This window comes from Coenobita brevimanus, chromosome 58 (genome assembly GCF_032717465.1).
Source record: "Coenobita brevimanus isolate Jiangsu-jjx chromosome 58, ASM3271746v2, whole genome shotgun sequence".
Taxonomy (NCBI): domain Eukaryota; kingdom Metazoa; phylum Arthropoda; class Malacostraca; order Decapoda; family Coenobitidae; genus Coenobita; species Coenobita brevimanus.
The window spans coordinates 5,965,536-5,990,535 of NC_137011.1; the positions used below are offsets into that span (position 1 = coordinate 5,965,536).

Below are 25,000 nucleotides of genomic sequence, written 5' to 3' on the forward strand. Positions count from 1 at the left end.
ACGTAAAAAATAAATCAAATAAAGAGATCAAAAACAATTAAAATTGAAAAAAATCACAGGAGAAAAATGAATGCCAAAATAATCATATAACAAAAACCTAAAATAAAAAAGATACGGATGATGGGCCACAAAAAGAAAACGTGACAGACACTGAAAAAGAAAATGGAGGGCTGACAAAGGAATGAAAAAAAATAAAATAAAATTCGAGGAAAGCCCCACATGCTAAGACTCAAAGCAGGATGTGAGGAGGAGGAGAAGGAGGAGGAGGAGGACGAGGAGGAGGAGAAGGAGGAGGAGGAGGAAGGGAACGGGAAAGAATGTGTGGAAAAGAGATGAGAAGGAAATGGTTAAGAAAAGAGGAAGAAGGGAATAGGGGGTAACAACAACAAAAAAAGAGCGAATGAATACGGTTCAAAGAATGAAATGCATGGCCAGAGAGAGAGAGAGAGAGAGAGAGAGAGAGAGAGAGAGAGAGAGAGAGAGAGAGAGAGAGAGAGAGAGAGAGAGAGAGAGAGAGAGAGCAGGGAATCCAGCCATTTTGCTAATAGACAAAGTTATTCAATTAATCACAGTAGTAATGTGGGTACGACAGAAGGGTCACTTCCTTATCCTCTAAATCATTCAAGCAAAATGTGTACAGATAAAATAAGCAGAAATAGCACCCTGCACCTAGAAAAAAAAAGAAAGAAAGGAAAATGAAAAAGAAAATGAAAAAAACTACAGGAAAATTTATAGGAAAGCTAGAAAGAGGTATTAAATTTAAGTCTTAAAATATTAGTAAAAGTTAACAGTCATAATAAAAACCCCTTAAAGATAATATCAAAACACACTTCATACACTTCACTCCACAGCCTTAGGTTCCTACACTCCTCCCCACCCCACTTCACCCCACCACACCCCACCAACCACACCTCTCCCCACCACACCCCAACACACCTCATCACACCCCTCCCCACCATACCCCTCCCCACCACACCACACTTCACCACACCCCACCCCACCCCACCATAATCCTCCCCACCACACCCCCTCACACCCCACCATCCATACCTAAAATCCCTTCAAGATAACATCGTAAATTCCCCTCAAAAGATAAAGTCCCCTCTGGTCTCAATTTTGGACCCGACATCCCCCAAAACTCATTATCTATTCGCTCTTAAAACCACTTACCCTCGCCATTAAATTTTGGGGGACAAGGCCATTTTTCAATATTATATAAAGCAGAATTTTCGATGCTAATCTCTATGCTGCAGTGAGTTTTTTTTTTTAAATTATTATTTATATTTGTAACTGACATGCTTTATTATTTTTTTTTACCATTATGCTACGATGGTTTTTCTTCTTTTTTTTACTTCATATTTGTTACCATGATTTTTTTTTAATCATTATGCTACCATGGTCTTTATTTTTCTCCATATTTATAACCCTGATACGATTTTTTTTTTATCATTATGCTACAACGAATCTACTTTTTTTTTTTACTATACATTTGTAACCGTGATTATTTTTATATTATACTACAATAGTATTTTTTTTTTTTTTTGTACTTTCTATTAATTTTGTAACCTTGATTTATTTTGTATTTTTTCAAATTCACCCTGAGAAATTTTGAGAACAAGGGGGGGGGGTTTAAATTGCCCTCTTCAACTCTCATTAATATGGCTGCTTCGAATACTGAATAATATCGTCGGGAAGTGTGAAAAATACAATATATATATAACTAACCCCTTCATTACGAAAACTCCCCTAAATTTAATATATTCGCCTGATAAAGCAAATAAAAATAAATCAATAAATAAAAGGGGGTAGCCTACTCGATATTTTTTTGGCAATTATCAGCACTAAATAACCAAAATCTTCATTAAAATTTACAAAACAGTTCTCCAATTTAACATCACCTTTATATTCACTCTGTTTTCCTTCCACTGACTATTTAGGACCATTTTATAACTTTCATATTTAATTTCCAGGATGATTTTGATTTTTTTTTTATTTGGGGGTGAGGAAATGTGGATAAAAAATTGCAAAATATAATACTGGGATTGAACTGGCATAGCACAAAAACTGACAATAAGACTCATACAATTTTCTCGAGTTTCTTTTCTTTGGCAAAGGACACTAGAGGAATTTTTGTAACAGGGACGAAAAATAAACCAAAATTAAGAAAAAAAAAAAAAACGACAAGGGAGACTACATGAAGAAAAGACGAAAAAGAAAAAAAAAAGACAAGGAGGCGAAATGAACAAAAGAGAACGGAGAAGAAAATAAAGAAAAGAAAAAATAGAGAAAATTGAGAAAGGGAAAATAAAGAAAGAAAGACAAAAACGGAAAAATCAAAACAAAATAGAAAACAATAAAGGGGAAAAAAAGGGGGGACAAAATCAGAAAAAAAAAACAATGAAATAAAGAAAAGGTGACAAAAAAAAATGAGAAAACTGAAAATACGCCATGACAAGCAAAAAAAAAAAGTAAAAAGAAAACGGGGTAGCTAAGGGGTGTCTTGCACATTAATGGCGTACATGGGGGACACTTTCACAATGACATTTACGAGGATGCGAGGCGGGGGTGATTTATGATTTGGGTGTGTTAGGGTGTGTTAGTGTCAACCCCCCACCCATCCTCTGTCATACTCCAATCTCATCACACTACCTAATGCTTTCTCTTTACTCTCTCTCTCTCTCTCTCTCTCTCTCTCTCTCTCTCTCTCTCTCTCTCTCTCTCTAACATTTGCACTTCTTTGCCATAAACACCGACTATTTTCCAGGCTGGTTTCGATACACGGTCACACAAAACATCCCTATCTCTCAAAACGATAATTTCAGCCTGCAGTCCACTAGGTTCACGTTCAGCAGAGGAAACAACTACCGCTACGACAACTACCACTACTAACTACCACAACTACTACTACTACTACATAAACAGTGCCCACAAAAGGACATGATAAACTCTACGGGATGAAACTGCTACGTTATACGATTTTGCAAGATGAAATTGGTGGACATAAACCCCCCTACTCTCTCCTTCTCTCTCTCTCTCTCTCTCTCTCTCTCTCTCCAGGCCTTGATTTCTTCCCTCCTACCCCTCTCTCCCCTCCTTCCTTCCCTCAGCCTCCTTCATAAAGTTCTTAATTTTCATCCCCTACTTTCCTCCCCTTCTTCATATTCTCTCTCTCTCTCTCTCTCTCTCTCTCGTTTCCCCTCTACCTCTTCCTTTCAAATCTTTCTCCTTTTATTATCTTCCTTTTCTTCCACTCCATCTCTCTCTCTCTCTCTCTCTCTCTCTCTCTCTCTCTCTCTCTCCTGTCTTCCCCTTCCCTTCCCTTTACTACCGATAAATACTAATTTGTCTCCTTTATGGCAAGATGCTGAGGCCTTGTTGCTCTCTCTCTCTCTCTCTCTCTCTCTCTCTCTCTCGTTTTCCCCTTACCTCTTCCGTTCAAATCATTTTCTCTTTTTTTATCTTCCTTTTCCTCCACTCCATCTCTCTCTCTCTCTCTCTCTCTCTCTCTCTCTCTCTAAAACTAACCTAACCTAACCTAGCCTAACACATCCAACCCCAACTCAACCCCACCTACGTCATCTTAAAACTGCCCTTACATACTCAACAAAACCCCGTCATAAGCAGCATAAACCTAACCTCACGTGATGAGCCGTGGTTTATAAGGACGCAGATTCGAAACCAATTTAGGGTAAGAACAGTTTGAGGATTTGAATTTCGTTAGGTCAGCAAGAATTAAGGTCATGAGGCTTAAATACACTTGACCTGACATGACCTAGGATATCTTAACCTGATCTATTTATTGCCAGACGCCTTAATCCCGTACGGGGTGGCCAGAAACAAATCGCCTCCATGTCACCCTGTCCCCCGCCATTTCACTGCCCTGCTCCCAGCTCACACCTCCCTCTCTAATCCTAATCTAACCTATCTTAATCTACCTTAACCTACCCTAGCCTCATCTACTGCCCAATTTAACCCTACTAACTTAATTCCGTCCACCCTATACTACCCTAATCTACTTTAACCTTGCCTAATCTACTCTCCCTTTGCCTAACACTCTCTAACAAGCCTAACCTTAGCTAACAAGGGCGGCAGTAACGACCTTTGTGGGCTTGTTATGAAGAGTTATTACTGCGTGTGTTTTGCTGGTGAGGGGAAGACAGGGAAGGAAGGTGAGGGGGAGAGAGGTGAAGGAAGGGTAGGAAGGATGGGGGGGAGAAGAGGGGAATGGAGGAGGAGGAGGAGGAGGAGGAGGAGGAGGAGGAGGAGGAGGATTACATAGGATTACAGAGGAAAGCAAACAGCAACAGAGCTTATGGTCCTTTCGAGGCTGCTTGTTACAGAGAAAACTATGACTACAAGATCTAACTCTACATGCTGAAAGATAAGGATAGTAAAGCAAGAGGAGGAGGAGGAGGAGAAAGAGGAGGAGGAAGAGGAGGAGGAGGAGGAGGTAAACATAATAAGAAGGATTAAAGGAAAGTCGATGGTGATATGGGGAAGAAATCCGGAACAGGAAATAAAGAAAAGAAAGATTAGAACTGAGAGACAAGATGGCAATAAATAAATACATAAACAAATAAATAAATAAATAAATAAATAAATAAATAAGATGCTTCCATACTCAAAAGGAAAATTCCAAGATGAGGTTTGACTTAAGGTGGAGAGCAAGAAAAAAAAAATTGTACTGAATGGGTAATGAAGAAAAAAAAGTTACTGACTCATATTCTGACTTCCTGCCTCACTGACTGACTCAAATCTTGGCTAAGCGATATTCTGACTGACTGCGTGACTGAGTTTTGATTATACAGTATTGAAGGGTGGATTAGTACACACACACACACACACACACACACACACACACACACACACACACACACTCTCTCTCTCTCTCTCTCTCTCTCCCTGTCTCTCTCTCTTTGTGGGGGGAAGAATATGCCGGTAAATATTTGGAGCCGAAGACGCTGGCAGGGGGGAAGGGGGAGAAGAAAGATAGATAGATAGAGAGAGAGAGAGAGAGAGAGAGAGAGAGAGAGAGAGAGAGAGAGAGAGAGAGAGATGGCAAATCAGAGAGGTTAGGAACAAGACAGATACATGGTGACAGGCAGGGGTCAGGTAGGGATTGAGGTTAGGCAGAGAGGGGTGAGGCAGAGATAGGGGTTAGGCAGGGAGTGGGGTTAGGCACAAGGGTAAGGCAGATGGCGAGGCAGGCGGGTGCAGTATAGGCAGAAAGGAGGGGAGGGAAGGCAAAAATATTTAGCAGATGGACAACCAGCCTTACCTGTCTGTTCTCTCTCTCTCTCTCTCTCTCTCTCTCTCTCTCTCTCCCCCTCTCTCCCTCTCTCTCTCTCTCTATTCACCTATCTATCTACCTATCTGTCAATCTTTTTCTTTCCGTTTCTTAAACATATATATACTCTGTCTGTCTGTCTGTCTGTCTGTCTGTCTCTCTCTGTCTCTCTCTCTCTCTCTCTCTCTCTCTCTCTCTCTCTCTCTCTCTCTCTCAGAACTGTATTTAAGGAGCAGGACGAATATATGAACCGGAGGGAAAGGGGGGGATAGGAGGGGGAGAGAGGAGTGTCGGAGGGATAGGAGGGTGTGGAGAGAGCCATGTGCCCCATCCTTCTCTACCCTTATCAAGTATACGGGCAACATTGAAGGAACCGCTAGAGTAAGTCTCAATTTAATAGTACTGTACCTATCTAATGTACGGGTCTCTCTCTCTCTCTCTCTCTCTCTCTCATTCTGATAGTACTGTACTCATGTAATGTACGGTTTCCTCCCTCCATACCGTCTCTTTCTACCTACGTAATGTACAGTTCTCACCTCTCTCTCTCTCTCTCTCTCTCTCTCTCCAGAAGTACCATACAGGAGAATATCACAAAACAGAGAATTTTAGATCCATTTCATACGTCAAACTCTGGGCATGATTTTGGAAGCCCTTTTTCTGACGTGTCTCACACCTTTCACATGCCACCACTTCAGCACTAACACCCACCGACCAAGTGGATACGTGCTAGGGCTATTTCAGAATTGGTGGCATGGTATTAGAGTGTTTTGCTACATATTTTTAAGCGTGACGAGTAAAGTTATTCTAAGTGTAGTTAACTTTTTTCATTTTCATTGATGGTGTCTAGAACTGGCTTTTGCGATGCTGTAAATTATTTCTCAAGTAAAGGGTAAAAGGAAAAAAGGAGAGTTAAGGAAAAGAGGACAGGTACAAGGAAATGACGGTGAAACATAAGACAGCTCAGGTAGAAAGTGGTATTGGTGTAATTTTGGTATTGGTATTGGTGTAGATGTGGTAGTGGTGTAGGTATGGTATTGGTATTGGTGTAGGTTTGGTGGTGGTATTGGTGTAGGTGTGGTAGTGGTATTAGTGTAGGTGTGGTAGTGGTATTAGTGTAGGTGTGGTAGTGGTATTGGTGTAGGCATGGTATTGGTGTAGGTTTGGTAGTGGTATTGGTGTAGGTTTGGTAGTGGTACTGGTGTAGGTATGGTAGTGGTATTGGTGTAGGTTTGGTAGTGGTATTGGTGTAGGTTTGGTAGTGGTATTGGTGTAGGTTTGGTAGTGGTACTGGTGTAGGTTTGGTAGTGGTATTGGTGTAGGTTTGGTAGTGGTATTGGTGTAGGTTTGGTATTGGTATTGGTGTAGGTTTGGTATTGGTATTGGTGTAGGTTTGGTATTGGTATTGGTGTAGGTTTGGTATTGGTGTAGGTTTGGTATTGGTATTGGTGTAGGTCTGGTATTGGTATTGGTGTAGGTTTGGTAGTGGTATTGGTGTAGGTTTGGTATTGGTGTAGGTTTGGTAGTGGTATTGGTGTAAGATTGGTATTGGTACTGCTGTAGGTTTGGTAGTGGTAATGTGTAGGTTTGGTATTGGCATTGGTGTAGGTTTGGTTATAGGACTGCTGAGGACACATTCTGAGCGTCCACCCCTTAAACTCAGTGGCGGTCAGTGGTGCTCGAACCCACCACTCAGGGCGTCCTCCAAATGTGGGGCCAGCACTAAACCGACCCAGCCACCGAGGCCCGTATTCTCATCGCTTAAGGAAGCTCCCAAACACCATTTCCTGGGCGATTTATTCTGCTAATTACAACTTAGCGTCCTGTGTTAGTTCGTCCAAAATCGTCATACCCTGCATAAATGACGTGCAAAAGGATATTAACCACCCATCGCCAAAAAAAAAAAAAATCGCTATGGAAGGGGTGTTAAGTCAGCTTCGTAACAGCAAGAAAATATCACCTTAAGCCGCTATTTCCCACGCTTCCTCAAAGTTAACCCCTTCGCCACGAGACAGCCACTTCCGGCTGAATAAAATCGTCTGGCGGTAGCAAGAATTAGGAACCAAATCGCAACTGTAGAGAAGAAACAGAAGGAAACTTAATCTAATATTTTTCTACAAGAGGCTTCTCCTGTCTTCTTCCTTTCCTACACTTATTACACTCTTCATCCCTCCCCTTCCTCTTCCTCCCTCCACTTCCCTTCTCCCACCTCTCCTCTTTCTCTCCTGCCCTCCATTTCTCTCCCCTTTCCCCTCCCTCCCCATTCTCTCCCCCTCCCCTGCACTTCTCTCCCGCTTTCTCTCCACCCCCGCTACTTCCCCTCCCTGTTTACCTCCCCACCACCTCATAAATCACTCGCTTGTTTCTCCCCAATCTCTCTCTCTCTCTCTCTCTCTCTCTCTCTCTCTGCGTAGGCCTACAGTACATTTATGTATGTAAACAAATAAGGTGATAATGTATGGTGTGTGTGTGTGTGTGTGTGTGTGTGTGTGTGTGTGTGTGTGTGTGTGTGTGTGTGTGTGTGTGTGTGTGTGTGTGTGTGTGTGTGTGTGTGTGTGTGTGTACGCCACTGTTTACGATGGAGAACGTCTATGTAAGCAAAAGTGATAATGTACTGGAGAGAGAGAGAGAAAGAGAGAGAGAGAGAGAGAGAGAGAGAGAGAGAGAGAGAGAGAGAATAAAAACACATGAGCGGCAATAGACGAAGATAAGGGAGGAATCCGAGGAATGCTGTGGGAGGAGGAGGAGGAGGAGGAGGAGGAGGAGGAGGAGGAGGAGGAAACAACGAGACGAGAGAAAAATATTAACCCCCCAAAAATATGAAAAAAATTGAAGGCATAAACAAATGGAAAAAAAATGAGATAAATAAGAATAAAAATAATGCCAAGGAAATAAGGGTGAGGGAGGGAGAAGGAAAAAATAAAAGGATGATAAAAATACGTGAAGAAATAAGGTAATCAAGGGAGAAAGGTGTTAAAGGAGGAAGGGAAGGAAAATAAGGAAAGAGGAAGGAGAGAATTAGGGAAGAAATAAAGAATAACTGATAAACAATGACTTAAAGAAGTAAAATGAGTGAAGGAAGGGAGGAGGGATGAAGGAATGAAGAAGAAGAAATAAACAAAGGACTGTCGTAGGAAGAGAGAAAAAATTAAAGACAGACTGAAGGCTAAAGAAAAAAGGAAAGAAGCATCACTAAAGAAAATGACGAGGGAAAGAAAATGAAGAGTAAAAATGATGAAGAAATGAAATGAATGATGAATAAAGGAATGAAGAGAAAGAATATACAGACAGAAAAGTAAGTGGAAAGTGAAAAAATAAAATAAAAAAAAGCTACGAATGAAGGTAGAAAGGGAAATAAAGAAATGGAGTGAAAAATGAATGAAGAATGAAGGGTAGGAAAGAATTAATGAATGAAGAATGAAGGATGAGAAATAAATGAATGAAAAATGAAGTAGAGTGAATGAAAGGTCAGAAGAGGGGCACCTACGCCTTCAAGTGGTTTAGAAAGGTTTATATTAGTGTTATCAGTTCTACCTCACCCCTCACCCCGCCCTACCTCTCCCCTCACCCCATCCTACATCACCCCTCACCCCGCCCCACCTACCTCACCCCACACGTACGCCACCCCATGCCATCACCCATCCCACGTTGCCTAACCAAATCCCACCCCACCCCAAGCAACCTCACCCCTCCTCACCTCACATTACCCCACCCCACCCCACGCAACGTCACTCCTCCTTACCCCATCTTACCTCACTCCACCTCACCATACCCCACCCCACCTTACCTCACCCCACCCTTCTCCACCCCACCCCAGCCCACGGGACTTAACCCCATTTCATCCGTTCCATCTAACCTCATCCCACCCCACCCTACTCATCTGCACTTCCCTTCACCCCATACAATCTTACCCCATCCCACCCCACCCTACTCCACCTTCCCTCCTTCCACCCCACTTCACCTCACTCCACCCCATCCAACCCCGCTCAAAAACAAGCCAATCCCCCTCTTCTTCCACTCTCACTCCCCAAACACTCCTGCTCTTCCCCCGGCCGTACCCTCCTTTCCCCCCCTCCCCCTCTCAATTTCCCTACATCTCCCCGCCTCCTTCCGCACCCCTTCCCCTCTCCTCCCCTTCAGTCACAATTTTCCTACTTCTCATCCCTTCACCCCACCCAACAACACCCCTCCTTCGCTCCTACCTCCATCACCTCCACTCAAAATTAGCTCCCCCTCTTCCCTTCCTCCCTACCTTCTCCCTTCCACCTACATTCCCCTCCCCTTCAAGTGTATTCGAAGACATGAAAGTGTCTCCCCTCTTCCCTCTAATCTCCCTCTCCACACTCCCTCCCCCTCTCTTCATCACCACCCCTCCCTCGCCTCTTCTTCCTCCTTACACTCTCATCCATCAATCTTTCATTCTCACTCATGTCGTCTTCCACCTATACTCCCCTCACTTTCTCCCCACTTCCCCTGCCCACTCCCCTTCCCTAACCCCTCTCTCCCTATCACTTCTCTCCCCTTTCCCTTTTCCTCCTCCTCTCCCTTCTCCCCTCCTCTCCTCTCCCCTCCCTACACTCTTACCCAGTATCATTTCTCCTTCCCTCCCCTGCACCCTTCCCCTTCCCATCCCATCCTTTCACTCCTAATTAACCTCCCCTCCTCTCCCCTCCCCTCCCCTCCCTTCCCGTCCCCTTAAGTATATTCCAAGACGCGCCTGGCCTCCCCTCCCCTCTCTTATCTCCCCCTTCACGCCCCCTCCCCGCCTCTTTATCACCTCCTCCCCATGCATAGGAATGAGTCCCATAGTCGTCTAGGGTTCGCCCTCTGGGGTATATGCGTTTTTATTTATTTATTTTTTTATCTTATTTCTTTATTTACTCGTATTTATCTACCAGTGTGTTGTGGTTAAATACTTACTGTTATCACTGTTACTGTTTTCTATCTATTATTATCTATCTAACTACTCGTATTTATCTATCTAAAGCCAGACGCCTCGAGCCCGTAACGGTTGGCCACAAACAAATCGCCTCCATGTCCCCCTGTCCCCTGCGGTTTCGCTGCCCTCCTCCCAACTAACTCCCCCCCCCCTCTGATATACCTCTCTACTCGATTCCTAGATCTCATCCTCGGTCTCCCCCCCTCTCCCCTCCTCCACCTCACTCACATACACTCTTCTCGTCCCCCTCTCTCATATACCTCCCCACTCCATCTCTCCAGCTCATCCTCAGTTTACCCCTCCCTCTCCTCCCTCCACCTCACTCATATACACTCTCCTCGCCCCCCTCTCTCATATACCTCTCCACTCCATCCATTCAAATCATCCTCGGTCTCCCCCTCCCTCTACCCCACCTTCAACTAACTCACATACACTCTCCTCGTTAGTCTCTCACTCTCAACTCTCTCCAAGTAGCCAAACCACCTCACTGTATTTCTCCTAACCCTTCAACTCATCCTGGGTCTCCCCCTCCCTCTACCCCACCTCACCTAACTCACATACACTCTCCTCGTTAGTCTCTCACTCTCAACTCTCTCCAAGTAGCCAAACCACCTCACTGTATTTCTCCTAACCCTTCAACTCATCCTGGGTCTCCCCCTCCCTCTACCCCACCTCACCTAACTCACATACACTCTCCTCGTTAGTCTCTCACTCTCAACTCTCTCCAAATAGCCAAACCACCTCACTGTATTTCTCCTAACGCTCCCTATCACATCTTAAAATACAATAATATCATAGAATTCCTTATAATACCATTCCTTATATATTTTCTCAGTGTTAAACCAAATTGATGTAAAAATTGGGGATCCACAGTTTTTCATTTTTTTCTTAATTTATATATACATTATTTTTTTTCTGGTCAACTCGATATTCTGATTAGCTTTTTTTTTTTTTTTTACCCATTCAGGCCAAGAACGTCCTATATATCAGAAATTTTAACTAATTCCACACCATTTCATCCTGCTGCAGAGAGAGAGAGAGAGAGAGAGAGAGAGAAAGAATTAAATTGGAGTTAAATATAGCCTTCATTAACCCTTTCACTACGAGCACTACAGGTAATTAAATAACCTAACCTTGAGGGAAAAGAGGGCAATTAACAGAACAATTTACCGTAATTACTCAAAATATTATTACTATTATTTATTTTTCCTTCATTTCTTTATTTCAATTAATATTTCTTTATTACAATTCAAAGATTAGGTTTTTATTTTTGATTCTATTTTTTTTTCTGGCTCAATTTCTCCCTGTTTTAGGACTTTCTCTCTCTCTCTCTCTCTCTCTCTCTCTCTCACTTTCTCTCTCTCTCTCTCTCTCTTTCTCTCTCACTTTCTCTCTCTCTCTTTCTCTCTCACTTTCTCTCTCTCTCTCTCTCTTTCTCTCTCTCTCACTTTCTCTCTCTCTCTCTCTCTCTCTCTCTCTCTCATATACAAACACATCTACCCACTCATACACTCAAATGCCACCTCTCTCTCTCTCTCTCTCTCTCTCTCTCTCTCTCTCTCTCTCTCTCTCTCGCTCAATTATTCTGCATTCCACTCAATTCACTCACTCTAACTCAATTTGTTATGAAAATGAGACACGCTTCTCCATGCTTCTTCCTTCCTACGCTGAGAGAGAGAGAGAGAGAGAGAGAGAGAGAGAGAGAGAGAGAGAGAGAGAGAGAGAGAGAGAGAGAGAGAGAGAGAGAGAGAGAGAGAGAGAGAGAAAGCTGCAGAAAAAGAGAATATTAAGAAAGAAGAGAGAATGGAAAAGAGGAAAAATGAAAAAGAAAGAAGGAAAGAATGAGAGAAAATGATAGAAAAGAGAGAAGGAAGGAAAGAAGAAAATGGAATAGGGGAAGGAAAGAAGAATGGAAAGAAAACGGAGGCTGCACGGTCAAACTATGGTAAACTACACACAATGATAAAAATGTCAATAGTTACCATTTGTGTGGAGTTCTTTGGCTTCTTGTTGATATCAGGTACTTTCTGGCCCGCTGAAAGATAAAGAAAAATGTATTAATACAATAATAATAATAATAATAATAATAATAATAATAATAATAATAATAATAATAATTTCATAATAATTTCTATAAACACCAACAGTAACAGTTAAAACTATTTTCTTACCCCCCCTCTCTCTCTCTCTTATATATTTTTTCTCCCCTCTATCCATCTCTTCTTCCCCTCTTCTCCCCTCTCCCCTCGTCTCCCCAGTCTTCTCTCTCTCTCTCTCTCTCTCTCTCTCTCTCTCTCTCTCTCTCTCTCTCCTCAGACATGCTAAGGTGCCAAAACCCTCTCCCCTCTCTCTTGGTTACTTTTTTTTTTTTTTACAGGGTCAATGTTACCACCCACGATACTCTCTCTCTCTCTCTCTCTCTCTCTCTCTCTCTCTCTCTCTCTCTCTCATATTTATTCTTCTACATCAACCCTTATCACTCCAACATATCTAATTTTATACCTGATCATTTTGTCTCTCTCTCTCTCTCTCTCTCTCTCTCTCTCTCTCTCTGTTGAAGGCACAGTCGAACAAAATAATGAAATTCTACGTGAAGGAAATGAAAGAGGAGGAAGGAAAGCTTGAAAATGAAGGAAACAGTGAAGGAAGAAGTGAGGAAGTGAAGAATGTTGAGTCAATGGAAGGTGAGGAAAGGAAGAGTCACCAGAGGAAAGAAGGAACTGGTGAATGAATAAGATGAAGGCAGTGAAGGAAAGGGAAGTAAATGAAGGAGCTAAGATGAAGGAAGTAAAAGCAGTGGAGGAAGAAGGAGGAGGTGAATGAGGGAATGAGTGAAGGAGGGAAAGCAGAGGCAGGGGTATGGATACTGGTGAATGCAAGAAGAGAAAGAACTGATTTATCATGGAAGTAAGAAGCAGGGGAAAGTATGTGAAGGAGAAATGAATAAAGACAGTGTGTGAAGGAAGATAATGTCAGTAAGGTAAAATGAAGAAAGTGATGAAAGATGAAGGAAGGAAGGAAGGAAGTTAAAAAAGGAAAGTGAAGGAGGGTGAAGGGAGGAAGGAAGGAAGATGAAAGATGCGAAGGAAGAAAGATAGTGTGAAGGAAGAGGCCAGTAAGATAAAATGAAGAAAGTGATGAAAGATGAAGGAAGGAAGAAAGTTAAGGAAGGAAAGTGAAGGAGGGTGAAGGAAGATGAAGGAAGTGAAGGAAGGAAGATTAAGTGTGTGAAGGAAGAGGTCAATAAGATAAAATGAAGAAATCGATGAAAGATGAAGGAAGAAAGTTAAGGAAGGTGAAGGAGGGTGAAGGAAGATGAAGGAAGTGAAGGAAGGAAGGAAGGAAGGAAGGAAGGAGAGTACGAGAGCCTAGTAACTGACTATAAACAACCTTGCGGGGTGGAGTTATTTTAGTGAGGCAGGGGTTGTGATCCGTGGTGAGGCAGGGTGAGGCAGGGGGGGTTAGGCAGGGGGGTGAGGGAGTAGGGGTGAGGCAGGCAGGGGTTGTGATCTGTGGTGAGGCAGGGTGAGGCAGGGAAGTTAGGCAGGGGGGTGAGGGAGGTAGGAGTGAGGCAGGCAAGGGTAAGGTAGGTAGAGATAAGGCAGGTTGGGGACAAGACAGACAGGGGTGAGGTAGGAAGAGGTTATATGGGTGGGGGTTGGGTAGGCAGGGGTGAGGAAAGTAGGGATGAGGCAGGTTCAGGACAAGACAGGCAGGGGTGAGGTAGGTAGGGGTGAGGTGAGGTAGGCAGGGGTGAGGAAAGTAGGGGTGAAGCAGGAAGAGGTAAGGTAGGCAGGGGTGAGGGAGGTAGGGGAGACACAGAGAGGTGAAGCATCAAAAAGCGAGAGGTAGGGTTGGGGTGAAACAGAGTGAGTGAGGTAGACGAGGAGAAATAAGACAGGCAGAAGGGAAAGGTGAAACAGGAAACAGGAAGAAGCCAGGCTGAAACGAAACAGGGAGAGGTGAGAACAGAAAGAGTCCATGATTGTCTCAGGTGTGTGACAGGTGTGTGGAAGGTAAACAAACAGGTGGACTGGTAATAAAGCAGGATGATTAAGACACGTGAGGTAGGTGGGTGGGTTGGTGGGTTGGTGGGTAGGAAGTGGGTAGGTAGGTAGGTACGTACGTAGGTAGATGGATAGATAGATAGATAGACAGAGAAGAAAGTAGGTAGGTAGGAAGGTAAACAGGTAGGTAGGTAGGTAGGTCGGTAGGCAGGTAGATAGGTAGGGAGGTAGGTAGGTTGGTAAGTAGGTAGGTGGGTAGGTAAGTAGGTAGGTAATTAGGTAGGTAGACAGGCAGGCAGAGGAGAGGAATGAACACTGAAAAGAAGAATGAAGGCAGCAGAAAGGCAGAGACGGAAGGGTGAGGCAGGGTAGGGGTAAGGCAGGAAGGACGGGGGGCGAGGGGCAAGAGAGGAGGAAAGAGGCGGGAGAGGCAGGGTTGTAGGGGGAAGGCAGGAAAAAAGAAACAGACGCGAGGCAAGAAGGGAAAGACACAAGACACAGAAAAACGCAGGGTTGGGGTATAACAGAAGTGAGAGAGAGAGAGAGAGAGAGAGAGAGAGAGAGAGAGAGAGAGAGAGACCCAAGACAGCTGCCGGAGTCTGATAGGTGTACTAAAGGTAAATAGAGGTGTGACTAGGTGTGCTACAGGTAATTAAAAAGGTGCTACCAGGTGTGCGATAAATAAACAAATAGGGGTGACATAAAGCAAGGGTGAGGCAGGAGGAAATAGGGAGTGGAAGGCAGGTAGCAGGTATGAGGCAGGGAAATGGAAGTGGGGAGCAGGTAGCAGGTATGAGGCAGGAAAATGGGAGAGGGGAGCAGGTAGCAGATATGAGGCATGAAAATGGGAGAGGGGAGCAGGTAACAGGTATGAGGCAGGAAAATGGGGGAGGGGGAACAGGTAGGGAAGATATAGGGCAGGAAAATGGGAAAGGGGAAAAAGTAGCAGGTATAAGGCAGGAAAATGGAAGAGAGGAGCAGGTAGGCAGGTATCAGGCAGGAAACAAGTCGAGTAGAGCTAGGGGTGAGAGAGAGGAAAAGATGATGTAAACAGAGGTGTGACGGCAAGCAGGGGTGACTGAAGCAGAGAGGGGTGAGTGATGAAAGGGACACAGACTGGCATGCTGGGAGTGAGACATGAATGAGTGAAAACATACGTAAATTGAAAGGTGTGACATCAGGGAAGGTTGAGACAGGCAAGAAAGGGTGAGGAAGACAGGGAGGGGTGAGGATGAGGTAGGAGTGAGGAAGACAGGGAGGGGTGAGGATGAGGTAGGAGTGAGGAAGACATGGAGGAGTGAGGAAGACACGGAGGAGTGAGGAAAACAGGGAGGAGGGAGGAAGACAGGGAGGGGTGAGAACGGGCAACAGGGAAAGGCAAGACTGAGGTGAAGCTGAACTGGGTCAGAAAAGACGTCCTGTATACAAACATGTGGGACATCAGGACATCATGTAGGGGTAAGGACGACGGGGAGGGGTGAGGAGGACAGGGAGGGGTGAGGAAGACAGGGGTGAGGGGTGAGGCAGGTAGGAGACAGGCAAAGGTAAGGCAAGACACAGGTAGTGACAAAAGCTAAGGTGAGAAAAGAGACAAACCAAACCTGTCGCTACTCTGTCAGGTGTGCATGAAACAAAAAATAAAAAATTAAAAAAGGAAGAGGCGTGACATCAATCTCATACTTACTGACGGCCTCAATGACGTCAGCCAGCACGACCCCATCAGTGACGTCAGCTTGGAGGTCGTGGATGTGGCGGCGACTGCGGCTCTTGTCCAGGTAGTGGTTGGCCCAGTCGGTGTAGATCTGGAGGTCGAAAGAAGAGAGAAACGTTAATTACCTGGAAGTACAGTTTTGATACTACTACTCTTACTTCTTGCAAAATAACAATAATAGGAAAAATAAATATATTGCTGCTACTACTACTACTACTACTACTACAACAACTAATAATAATAATAATAATAATATCCCCAATCGTAAAGGGTGAGTAGGACCCCCAGAGAGGAAAAGGAATCGTAACTACACACACACACACACACACACACACACACACACACACACACACACACACACACACACACAAGCAAAAATAAAGTACAGAGAAGAGGGTGTATAAGACAATAAGCCCCATTCCACTTAACTACATCTGGTCGAAGTGCCAATGACCCACCAAGCAGCGTCACCTCAGAGTATATAAATGACTCTACCGGGAAGGACACAAGAGAGGGAGGTAGTGGAGTCAGCTAAGTTCCCAGAGGTGGATGCAGAAGGTGGATAAGTGGGGAACTGAGGGCTATGTGGAGACGTGAATAGTGGGGAACGCCTCATAAGTACAGGAGGAAGGTGGGGTGGAGGGGAGGAGGGGTAGAAAGAAAAGGAGGAGGAAGGAAGGAAGGAAGGACGGAATGGAACACAAAGTAACGGGAGAAGTACAAGACGAAGAGAAGGGAAAGAAAATGAACATATGAAAAGATGAAAATAAGAGGAAGGAAGAAAAAAAGGAAGAAGACAGGGAAATGGCCTGATAGAATGATCATATAAAGAGCAGGGAGGAAGAGAGGAAAATATCACACAGGGAGGGAGGGAGGGAGGGACAGAAGGGCTGGGAGGGAGCCAAGAGAGAAAGGATAGGCAGGGTGGTAAGGGGGAAGTACCACATGTCTACCTCACCTTCCCCTTCTCACCCTACCTGCCACACTTTCCCTGCCTCACCCTACCTGCCTCACCTACCCTGCCTTACATTACCTGCCTCACCCTACCTGTCTCACCTACCCTGCCTCACCCTACCTGTCTCACCTACCCTGCCTTACCCTACCTGCCTCACCTACCCTGCCTTACCATACCTGCCTTACTGTAATCTAAAGTTACTCATATTCTATCATACTTTAACTTATCTTCCCCTGCCCTACCCTGTCATATACCAACTTACCCTACTCTGCCACACCCAACCCTACCCTAGGCTACCTCACCCTACCTACCCTACCTAATCCTATCCTACCCTACCCACCTATCCTGTTACTCCAACCTACCCTACCCTACCCTACCAACCCTACCATACCCAAACCGACCCTACCAAACCTCATCTCAACCCACCCTACCACACCCCAACCTACCCTACCCTACCTAATCATACCACGTCCTATTCTACCCTACCCTACCTAACCATACCACGCCCTATCCTACCCTGCCCTGCCCTGCCCTGCCCTGCCCTGCCCTACCCTACCCTACCCCAACGCCTGACTCATACAAACACTACCTTTAGCTGGCATCACACACACACACACACACACACACAAATTGACAGCTCATCTACCCTTCACCTTATGCATCTCTCTCTCTCTCTCTCTCTCTCTCTCTCTCTCTCTCTCTCTCTCTCTCTCTCGCCTCCCAGTTTCTCGCACACTCTGAAATCTAAGCGTACGCAATTCTTTCATGTCTTACGCACTTTTTCTAATGCCTAAGAGCGTATGAAGGGTGCCAAGGTTTGCAAACTGTGTGTGTGTGGTTTCTTTATGTGGTTTTAGTGGGAGGTTCTCTCTCTCTCTCTCTCTCTCTCTCTCTCTCTCTGGTGTTAATGAAGGTTTTTATAGTCACCCCTCTCCTTTCTGTCTGTCTGTCTGTCTGTCTGTCTGTCTGTCTCTCTCTCTCTCAAACATCAACTCACCTGTCACTAAAGGGAACCAGGTGGGTGGCAAACAGGTAGGTAGGTAGGTAGGTAGGTAGTTAGGCAAGTAGGTAGGGAGGGAGGGAGGGAGGGAGGGAGGGAGGGAGGGAGGGAGGGAGGGAGGTAGGCAGGCAGGCAGGCAGGCAGGCAGGCAGGCAGGCAGGCAGGGAGGGAGGGAGGGAGGGAGGGAGGGAGGGAGGGAGGTAGATATGCAGGCAGATATTTATGTATGTATGAATATTGAACGTCCTGTATGTAAGTATGTATGTATGTATGTATGTCGGTAGGTAGGCAGGTAGGTAGGTAGGTGGGTAGGTATGTAGGCAGGTAGGCGGGTGGGTAGGCAGGTAGGTAGGTAAGGTGGAAGGCAGGCATGGAGGAAGAAAGGGATAAAGAAGGAAGTTGGAAAAAAGAATGATAAAAGGAAGACCAGAGAGAGAGAGAGAGAGAGAGAGAGAGAGAGAGAGAGAGAGAGAGAGAGAGAGAGAGAGAGAGAGAGAGAGAGAGAAATGAAAGAAAGTAATGCCAGAGGAAGAGGAAAGGAAGGAGGGGATGAAGGCAAAGAGAGGGAGGAAGGAAGAACTGAATGAAAGGCAGGAGGGATGAAAAATGAAGGAAGAAGAAAGAAGAGAAAATTGAAGGAGAGGAAAGAAGTGAAGGAAAGAAAGTCTGGAAGAAAAGAAAAAGAAGTGAAAAAGAATGCAGGAAAATGAAGGAAGAATAAAAATGAAGGAGGGAGAGAGAGAGAGAGAGAGAGAGAGAGAGAGAGAGAGTACAAAAACACTTCACTAAACCCCGGCCTTGAACAAAACAAAGACAATCCTGAAACAAACACTAAGCAAGCCAGCCAACAAAGAAACACATAAATACAGATCACAAAAAATAAAAGGGGGGAGGGCATTTAAAGCACACACACGAGGAGAGAAGAAATGAGAAAAGAGAAGAGAGGATAACGGAAGAGAAGACAAGAGGAGAGAAGAGAGGAGAAAGGAAGAGGAGAGAAGAGAGGAGAAAGGAAGAGAAGAGAAGGAGAGGAGAAAAGAAGAGAGAAGAGAAGAGGGGAGAAAACAGACAAAGAGGGAGAGACACACAAGGGATTAAGAACACAATGAGGCAAAATTACAGACAGATAGTTAGGTAGACAGACAGACACTCGTACGTACATATATACATACATACAAACATACATACATGGACAGACAGGCAGACGGAGACAGATACAGACCGATCCACTATATATATATATAGAGAGAGAGAGAGAGAGAGAGAGAGAGAGAGAGAGAGAGAGAGAGAGAGAAATGACGCCATGGTTAAATTATTATAAATTATTTTTGGCTTGAGATTACCTCCTCTCTCTCTCTCTCTCTCTCTCTCTCTCTGTCTCTCTCTCTCTCTTCCTTCGTTGGTTGCTTTCTTCCATCAATCATTTAGTTTACCTTCCTTCTCTTTCTTTCCCCTTCTCTACTTTCCCTCTCTCACTGCTTCCTTCCTAGAGAGAGAAAGAGAGAGAGAGAGAGAGAAATGACGCCATGGTTAAATTATTATAAATTATTTTTGGCTTGAGATTACCTCCTCCCTCCCTCCCTCTCTCTCTCTCTCTCTCTCTCTCTCTCGTACTTCCTCATCTCTACTCCCTCTTTTTCTCAGTACTCACTTTGTGGCGTTGCCAACTCTTCTTACCTCCCGTTAGCCTCTCTCTCTCTCTCTCTCTCTCTCTCTCTCTCTCTCTCTCTCTCTCTCTCTCTTTCCTCTTTATTTCCACACCTCCCTCCATTCTTTCATTTACCTCCCCACCCTCTCTCTCTCTCTCTCTCTCTCTCTCTCTCCATTTTCGTTTCTTCATTATAATTAACTATTTTAATGGTTCGCTTAATCTGTTCCTGGTAGGCATATTCTGTTAATGGTAAGTAGCAAGGTAGGTTGGTAGGTAGGCAAGTAAGTAGGTATGTAGGTATGTAGGTTGGTAGGTAGGCTGGTAGGTAATTAGGTAGGTAGGTAGGCAAGTGGTAGGTAGGCAGGTAGGGACGTGGGAATCTTCTGTCAACAGGCATTATATTCTAGGTCTGCAAAACTTCTCAATGGCTGGTCTCTTCTCCCTGGCACACCTTAACCCTTTACAGCACAGCAAAAGGGCGCTAACTAGGCAACTGGCACCCTTACGACTTAATGGTGGCACTCCTTTATGGTGCCACACGTGTCAGCTGTCCCCCTTCACCTTCCTTCCTTCATTCACTTATTTCCTTTCCTATCTTTCCCTTCGTTCCCTCCTTCCTTTCTTTTACTTTAATTTACGTTACTCTCTTTTATTTTATTTCCTTTCTTCCCCCTTCTTCCTTCCCTTCTTACTTCCATCTTTCTGTTTTTCTTCCTTCCTTCCTTCCCTCATCGCTTACTATCCTTCTTCCTTGCCTCAGCACTTTCCCTCCCAATCTTCCTCATCTCATTTCTCTATTTCCTCCCTTCTTTCACCTTACTTCGCCATCTTCATTTCCCACCTCTCCTCCCCTTCCCCATTCTTTTCCCTCCCCTCCTTACCTCAATTCCTCCCTTCTCCTCCCCTCCTACACTTCTAGATCTCCCCATCTCTCCTCCTCAATGTCTGGGTGATTCCCTTCCTTATCTCTCTTGCTCCCCTCTCTTCTCCATCCATCCCTCTTTGATCTCCCCTTCTCCTCTCTCCTCCCCATCCGTCCTTCCTTCCTCTTTCTACCTCCCCTCTTCTCCAATCTGTACATCTCCTCCCTTCCCCCTCTTCACCACCTTCTCTCCCTAGTTTTTCCTCTCCCTCCCTTCCCTTCCCCTCCCCCTACCTTAGTCTGTCAGGCGTCTAGTCTAATTTGGTGCAATTATTTCCCCCTCCCCCTCCTCTCTCTCTCTCTCTATCTATCTCTATCTCTCTCTCTCTCTCTCTCTCGCTCTCTCTCGCTTTCATGTCAGCTAAGGGCATTGCTTAGGGAGTATACGTACATGAATAACAATTGTGCTCTCTCTCTCTCTCTCTCTCTCTCTCTAAAATAACGACACGAGGGGCATTAAGAGGAGTACAAGACATATGAAGGTCTGGAGAAAACGACAAGAAGAGGAGGGGAGACTATCGTAAAAGAACACTAAATTAGGAGACACACCCTCTCCCCCACAGCCACATAAACCACTCCCACTCCACCACCAGATTACACGAGAACCAAGCGCTGAAGCCACGGGGGTGATGCGGAGCTAGAGAGACCGTTCTACTAGACGTCATTTCTCCCTGTCGATTGGAGAGAGAGAGAGAGAGAGAGAGAGAGAGAGAGAGAGAGAGAGAGAGAGAGAGAGAGAGAATACCCTTAGAATCACTTTAATCTCAATATAAATGCGATGCTCACTGACCAAAACTCTTGACTACTGATGTGTGTGTACTTGCTTAGGCCAGGCAGACAGACAGACACAAGCTGCGTGTGTAGATACTGTCACTCACAGACAGACAGAGACACAGACACAAAGAGATAGGTAAACATAAGTGGAGCTCCTGCCACTCACAGACGTACATACATACATAAATACACACAGGTAAACAGACATGTGGAAGGTGCACACATTCAGTCACTCACAGACAAAAACAGACTGACACACAAACAGAAAGAAAGGGACAGACAGACAAACAGACAGACAGAAAGAAGACCAGAAGACAGACAGACAGAAAGACAGTCACAAGCAAACACAAACACAGAACAAACAAACATATAGTAGGCATAAACATTTACCTCCTCACAAACAAACACAAGACATGACACAACCACACAAACACACACAAACAACCCCCATCTAAACACACAACAAACACAGGGCGGATTTCCATTCCAAACACCTAAATCCCTCTATACACTGTCGCTATGGGATTAATCAGTCAGGTAAGCCAGGTAGAGCAGTGGACAGGCCATTACATAATCCCGTTCAATCCTGCAGCCAACTGGGATTAGCTTTTACATAGTGGATTTTTTGAGGTGATGTGATTTTGTGTTAGGTTTCGCGTTATGGTGTATTATTGTATGTTTTATCTTATACTGGGCAGTACTGTGTGTTTAGGAAGCTTACTAACACCTCCTCCTTACCGGTTTATTTCTGATTCTGCTCCGGTGCTGTAATCTTGTGGGTTATTCATGTAATCTATGTCGACATTAAAAAATATAAGCCAAAAAAAGGAGGATGTTAATTAGTTTGGAAAATAAATCGTTATGGAAAAGGTGCTAGGGAGAATACGGGCCCGTCAACATATTATATTTCTTGATCTAAATTTTTACTGACCAGGACTGTGTGTGTGTGTGTGTGTGTGTGTGTGTGTGTGTGTGTGTGTGTGTGTGTGTGTGTGTGTGTGTGTGTGTGTGTGTGTTGGCACGGGAGAGATAGGGAGAAGAGAGGTAAATTAAGGGAGAGTAGGAAGGAAGGTCGAGTGATAGGGAGTGATAAGGAGGGGGAGGGGAAAGGAAGGAAGTGGAGAGGGAAGGAAGGAAGGAGGGAAAAAAGGAATGAATGAGGGAGGAAAATGTAGGAATAAAAGGAAGGAAGGAAGGAAGATAAGAAAGAAAGAAGGACGAGGAAGATAGGGAGTAGGAGGAAAGAGGAACAGAGGAGGAGGAGGAGGAGGAGGGAGAAAGGATAAAAAAATGAGGAGAGAAAGAGAAGGAAGAGTAAATTTAAGAGGGTGTAAGAAAGTGGTAAAAACGGAAGAACGAAAAACGGTAAAGGGATGATAGGAAAATGAGAGGAAGGGGAGAGGAGGGGAATGAAGAGGAGAGAAGGGGAAAGGGAGAGAGAAGAGAGGGGAGGGGAGGGGAGGGGAGGGGAAGGAAGAGGAGGAGGGAAAGGGAAAAGGGAGAGTGAAGAGAGGGAGAAGGAGCGGAGGGGAGGGAAATGAAGAGTGAAATGGAGAGAGAAATGTTACAATAAAAAAAAGGTAGATGGGTATTTTAGGTTTGACAGGAGGAACACTGAAAACCAAACGAGAGAGAGAGAGAGAGAGAGAGAGAGAGAGAGAGAGAGAGAGAGAGAGTCGCTACCACACCTCCACCACCACAACCACAGTTGGTATAATTAAACACAACAGAAAAAACAACATAAACATTACCTTCGATGGCTTGGAGGAGGAGGAGGAGGAGGAGGAGGAGGAGGAGGACATAAGGAAAGTAAGTGTTTTATGAGGACGAGAGGGAAGTGTAGGGAGAAAATGAAAGGTGTTGAGAGAGAGAGAGAGAGAGAGAGAGAGAGAGAGAGAGAGAGAGAGAGAGAGAGAGAGAGAGAGTAAAAAGTGAGAGAGGGGAGAGTACAGGCTTGCAATTCACTCAGCACCCTACACTCCCCCCCCCACAACTCTCTCTCCCTCTCTCTCTTACTTCCGGGTTCCCTAAACGACTAACATTTTGCTTTATACAGAAATAATAATAATAATAATAATGGAAAGTTTAATATCCCTGCCCTCCTTCCCTCTCTCCTTCCCTCCCCTTCCATCCTTCCTCCTTCCCTCCCCTTCCTTTCTTGCTCCACGCCTTCATTTTCTCCCATTCCATCCACGATATCTGCCTCTCTCTCCCATTTTTATTTTCCTTCCCACCTTCCTTCTACACCGCCACTTTCACCCTCCTGTCCCTCATCCTCCCCTCCTTTTCCTATCCTTCCTTCAATCCTTCCCCCTTTCTTGCCATCCATCCTTTCCAATCCCCTTCCCATCTTTCACTTCCCTCCCACACCTCTCCCTCTCCCCCTCTCCTTTGTCTCCCCTTCCACCTCTTCCTCCTCCTCCTCCTCCTCCTCCTCCCATAACAATCAGTAGCCACATGAGGTCACTACGTTTCAAAGTACAGCACAAATCGCTAAGGAAGGAGCGTTACAGGATGTCCACCACCTTTTAGAATACAAGGAGAGATTGAGGTATAAAGAACAATTCGCTCTGGGGAAAATGCTACGGAAGCCCCTTAAAAAAAAAAAAAAAAAAAAAAAAAAAATCTCCATCCGACACCACCCACCCTCGCACGTGCCTCGAGTTGCCAAGTAATGTTTTTGTGGCGGTATTTATGCATCTCCCGGGGGCTCTCGAAAAGCAAACATGGGGACTCATTAAGGGGGGTTGGGGGGCCGGGGGGGGGTCGGTGGTTAGGGTACGGGTAATTAATGAGTTAACTGCCTGGCATTTTCGTCCAGGGAGGGTAATTAGGCCCCGTCAGTGCGATGAGGTCATTATTGGATTCCTACCCTAAGTCCACTTTAACTTGGCCTAAAACTGTCCTCTCTCTCCTTTCATGTTGAGCCAAAAGACGATTTTATTCAACAATTTTCCTCAACTCGGCTCGTGAGGGGTTGATTGAGTGACAGGTTGATTAAGTAAGGGGGTTGATTAAGTGTGAGGTTGATTAAGTAAGGCGAGTTAAGTTTATATCTAACTCCTCTACGTCTAAGTCTCTTCTAAGCTATATAAGTATCGAAAAATGGCAACACCTCTCGCAAAGAAGGATCTAAGAGTTGTTCATATTCTTTAATACAGATATACTTGACATAAAAAACACACATGGGAATATTAACGTGGCAAATACATAGATAAATCAGTAATGGAAAAGTGTTAGGGAATCAGTTTTTTTATACTAACACGACTAACATAAATAAAACAGAAAATGATAAATAAATTAGTAATGGACAAGTGTTAGGGAATGGTATTAGTATTTTTTATATTGACACGACTAACATAACACAGAAAAAGATGGGAATAAAGATCTGGTATGGGAGATGTGGTATGGGGCGTGCAAAGTCTACCATACTGCAATTCTGTGTTGATCTTCACATTACCACTACACACCTGAAGTAATAGGCATGCGACGGTAAGATGAGGCGTGCGTCTTATATATATTAAGTTAGTAGCAGTAGTAGTAGTAGTAGCAGTAGCAGTAGTAGTAGTAGTAGTAGTAGTAGTAGTAACAATAATAATAATAATAATAATAATAATAATAATAATAATAATAATAATAATAGTGACTATTACAGAAAATGTTGTCTTCTTGATTACATCCAAATTGTAAATTCATACACAGAAACTCTCTCTCTCTCTCTCTCTCTCTCTCTCTCTCTCTCTCTCTCTCTCTCTCT

General features: G+C 44.5%; 1 protein-coding gene across 1 annotated transcript in view; it reads right to left on the reverse strand.

Moving 5' to 3' along the window:
* LOC145402598 (adapter protein unc-53-like) overlaps positions 1 to 25,000 on the reverse strand; it is a 521,800-nt gene that overhangs the window by 305,039 nt on the left and 191,761 nt on the right. The window contains exons 2-3 of the mRNA XM_080274594.1: positions 15,915 to 16,032; positions 12,206 to 12,258 (exon numbers count right to left, since the gene is read on the reverse strand). Of these exons, the coding sequence (XP_080130720.1) occupies positions 12,206 to 12,258; positions 15,915 to 16,032 (171 nt within the window). The remainder of the gene's footprint in view (positions 1 to 12,205; positions 12,259 to 15,914; positions 16,033 to 25,000) is intronic.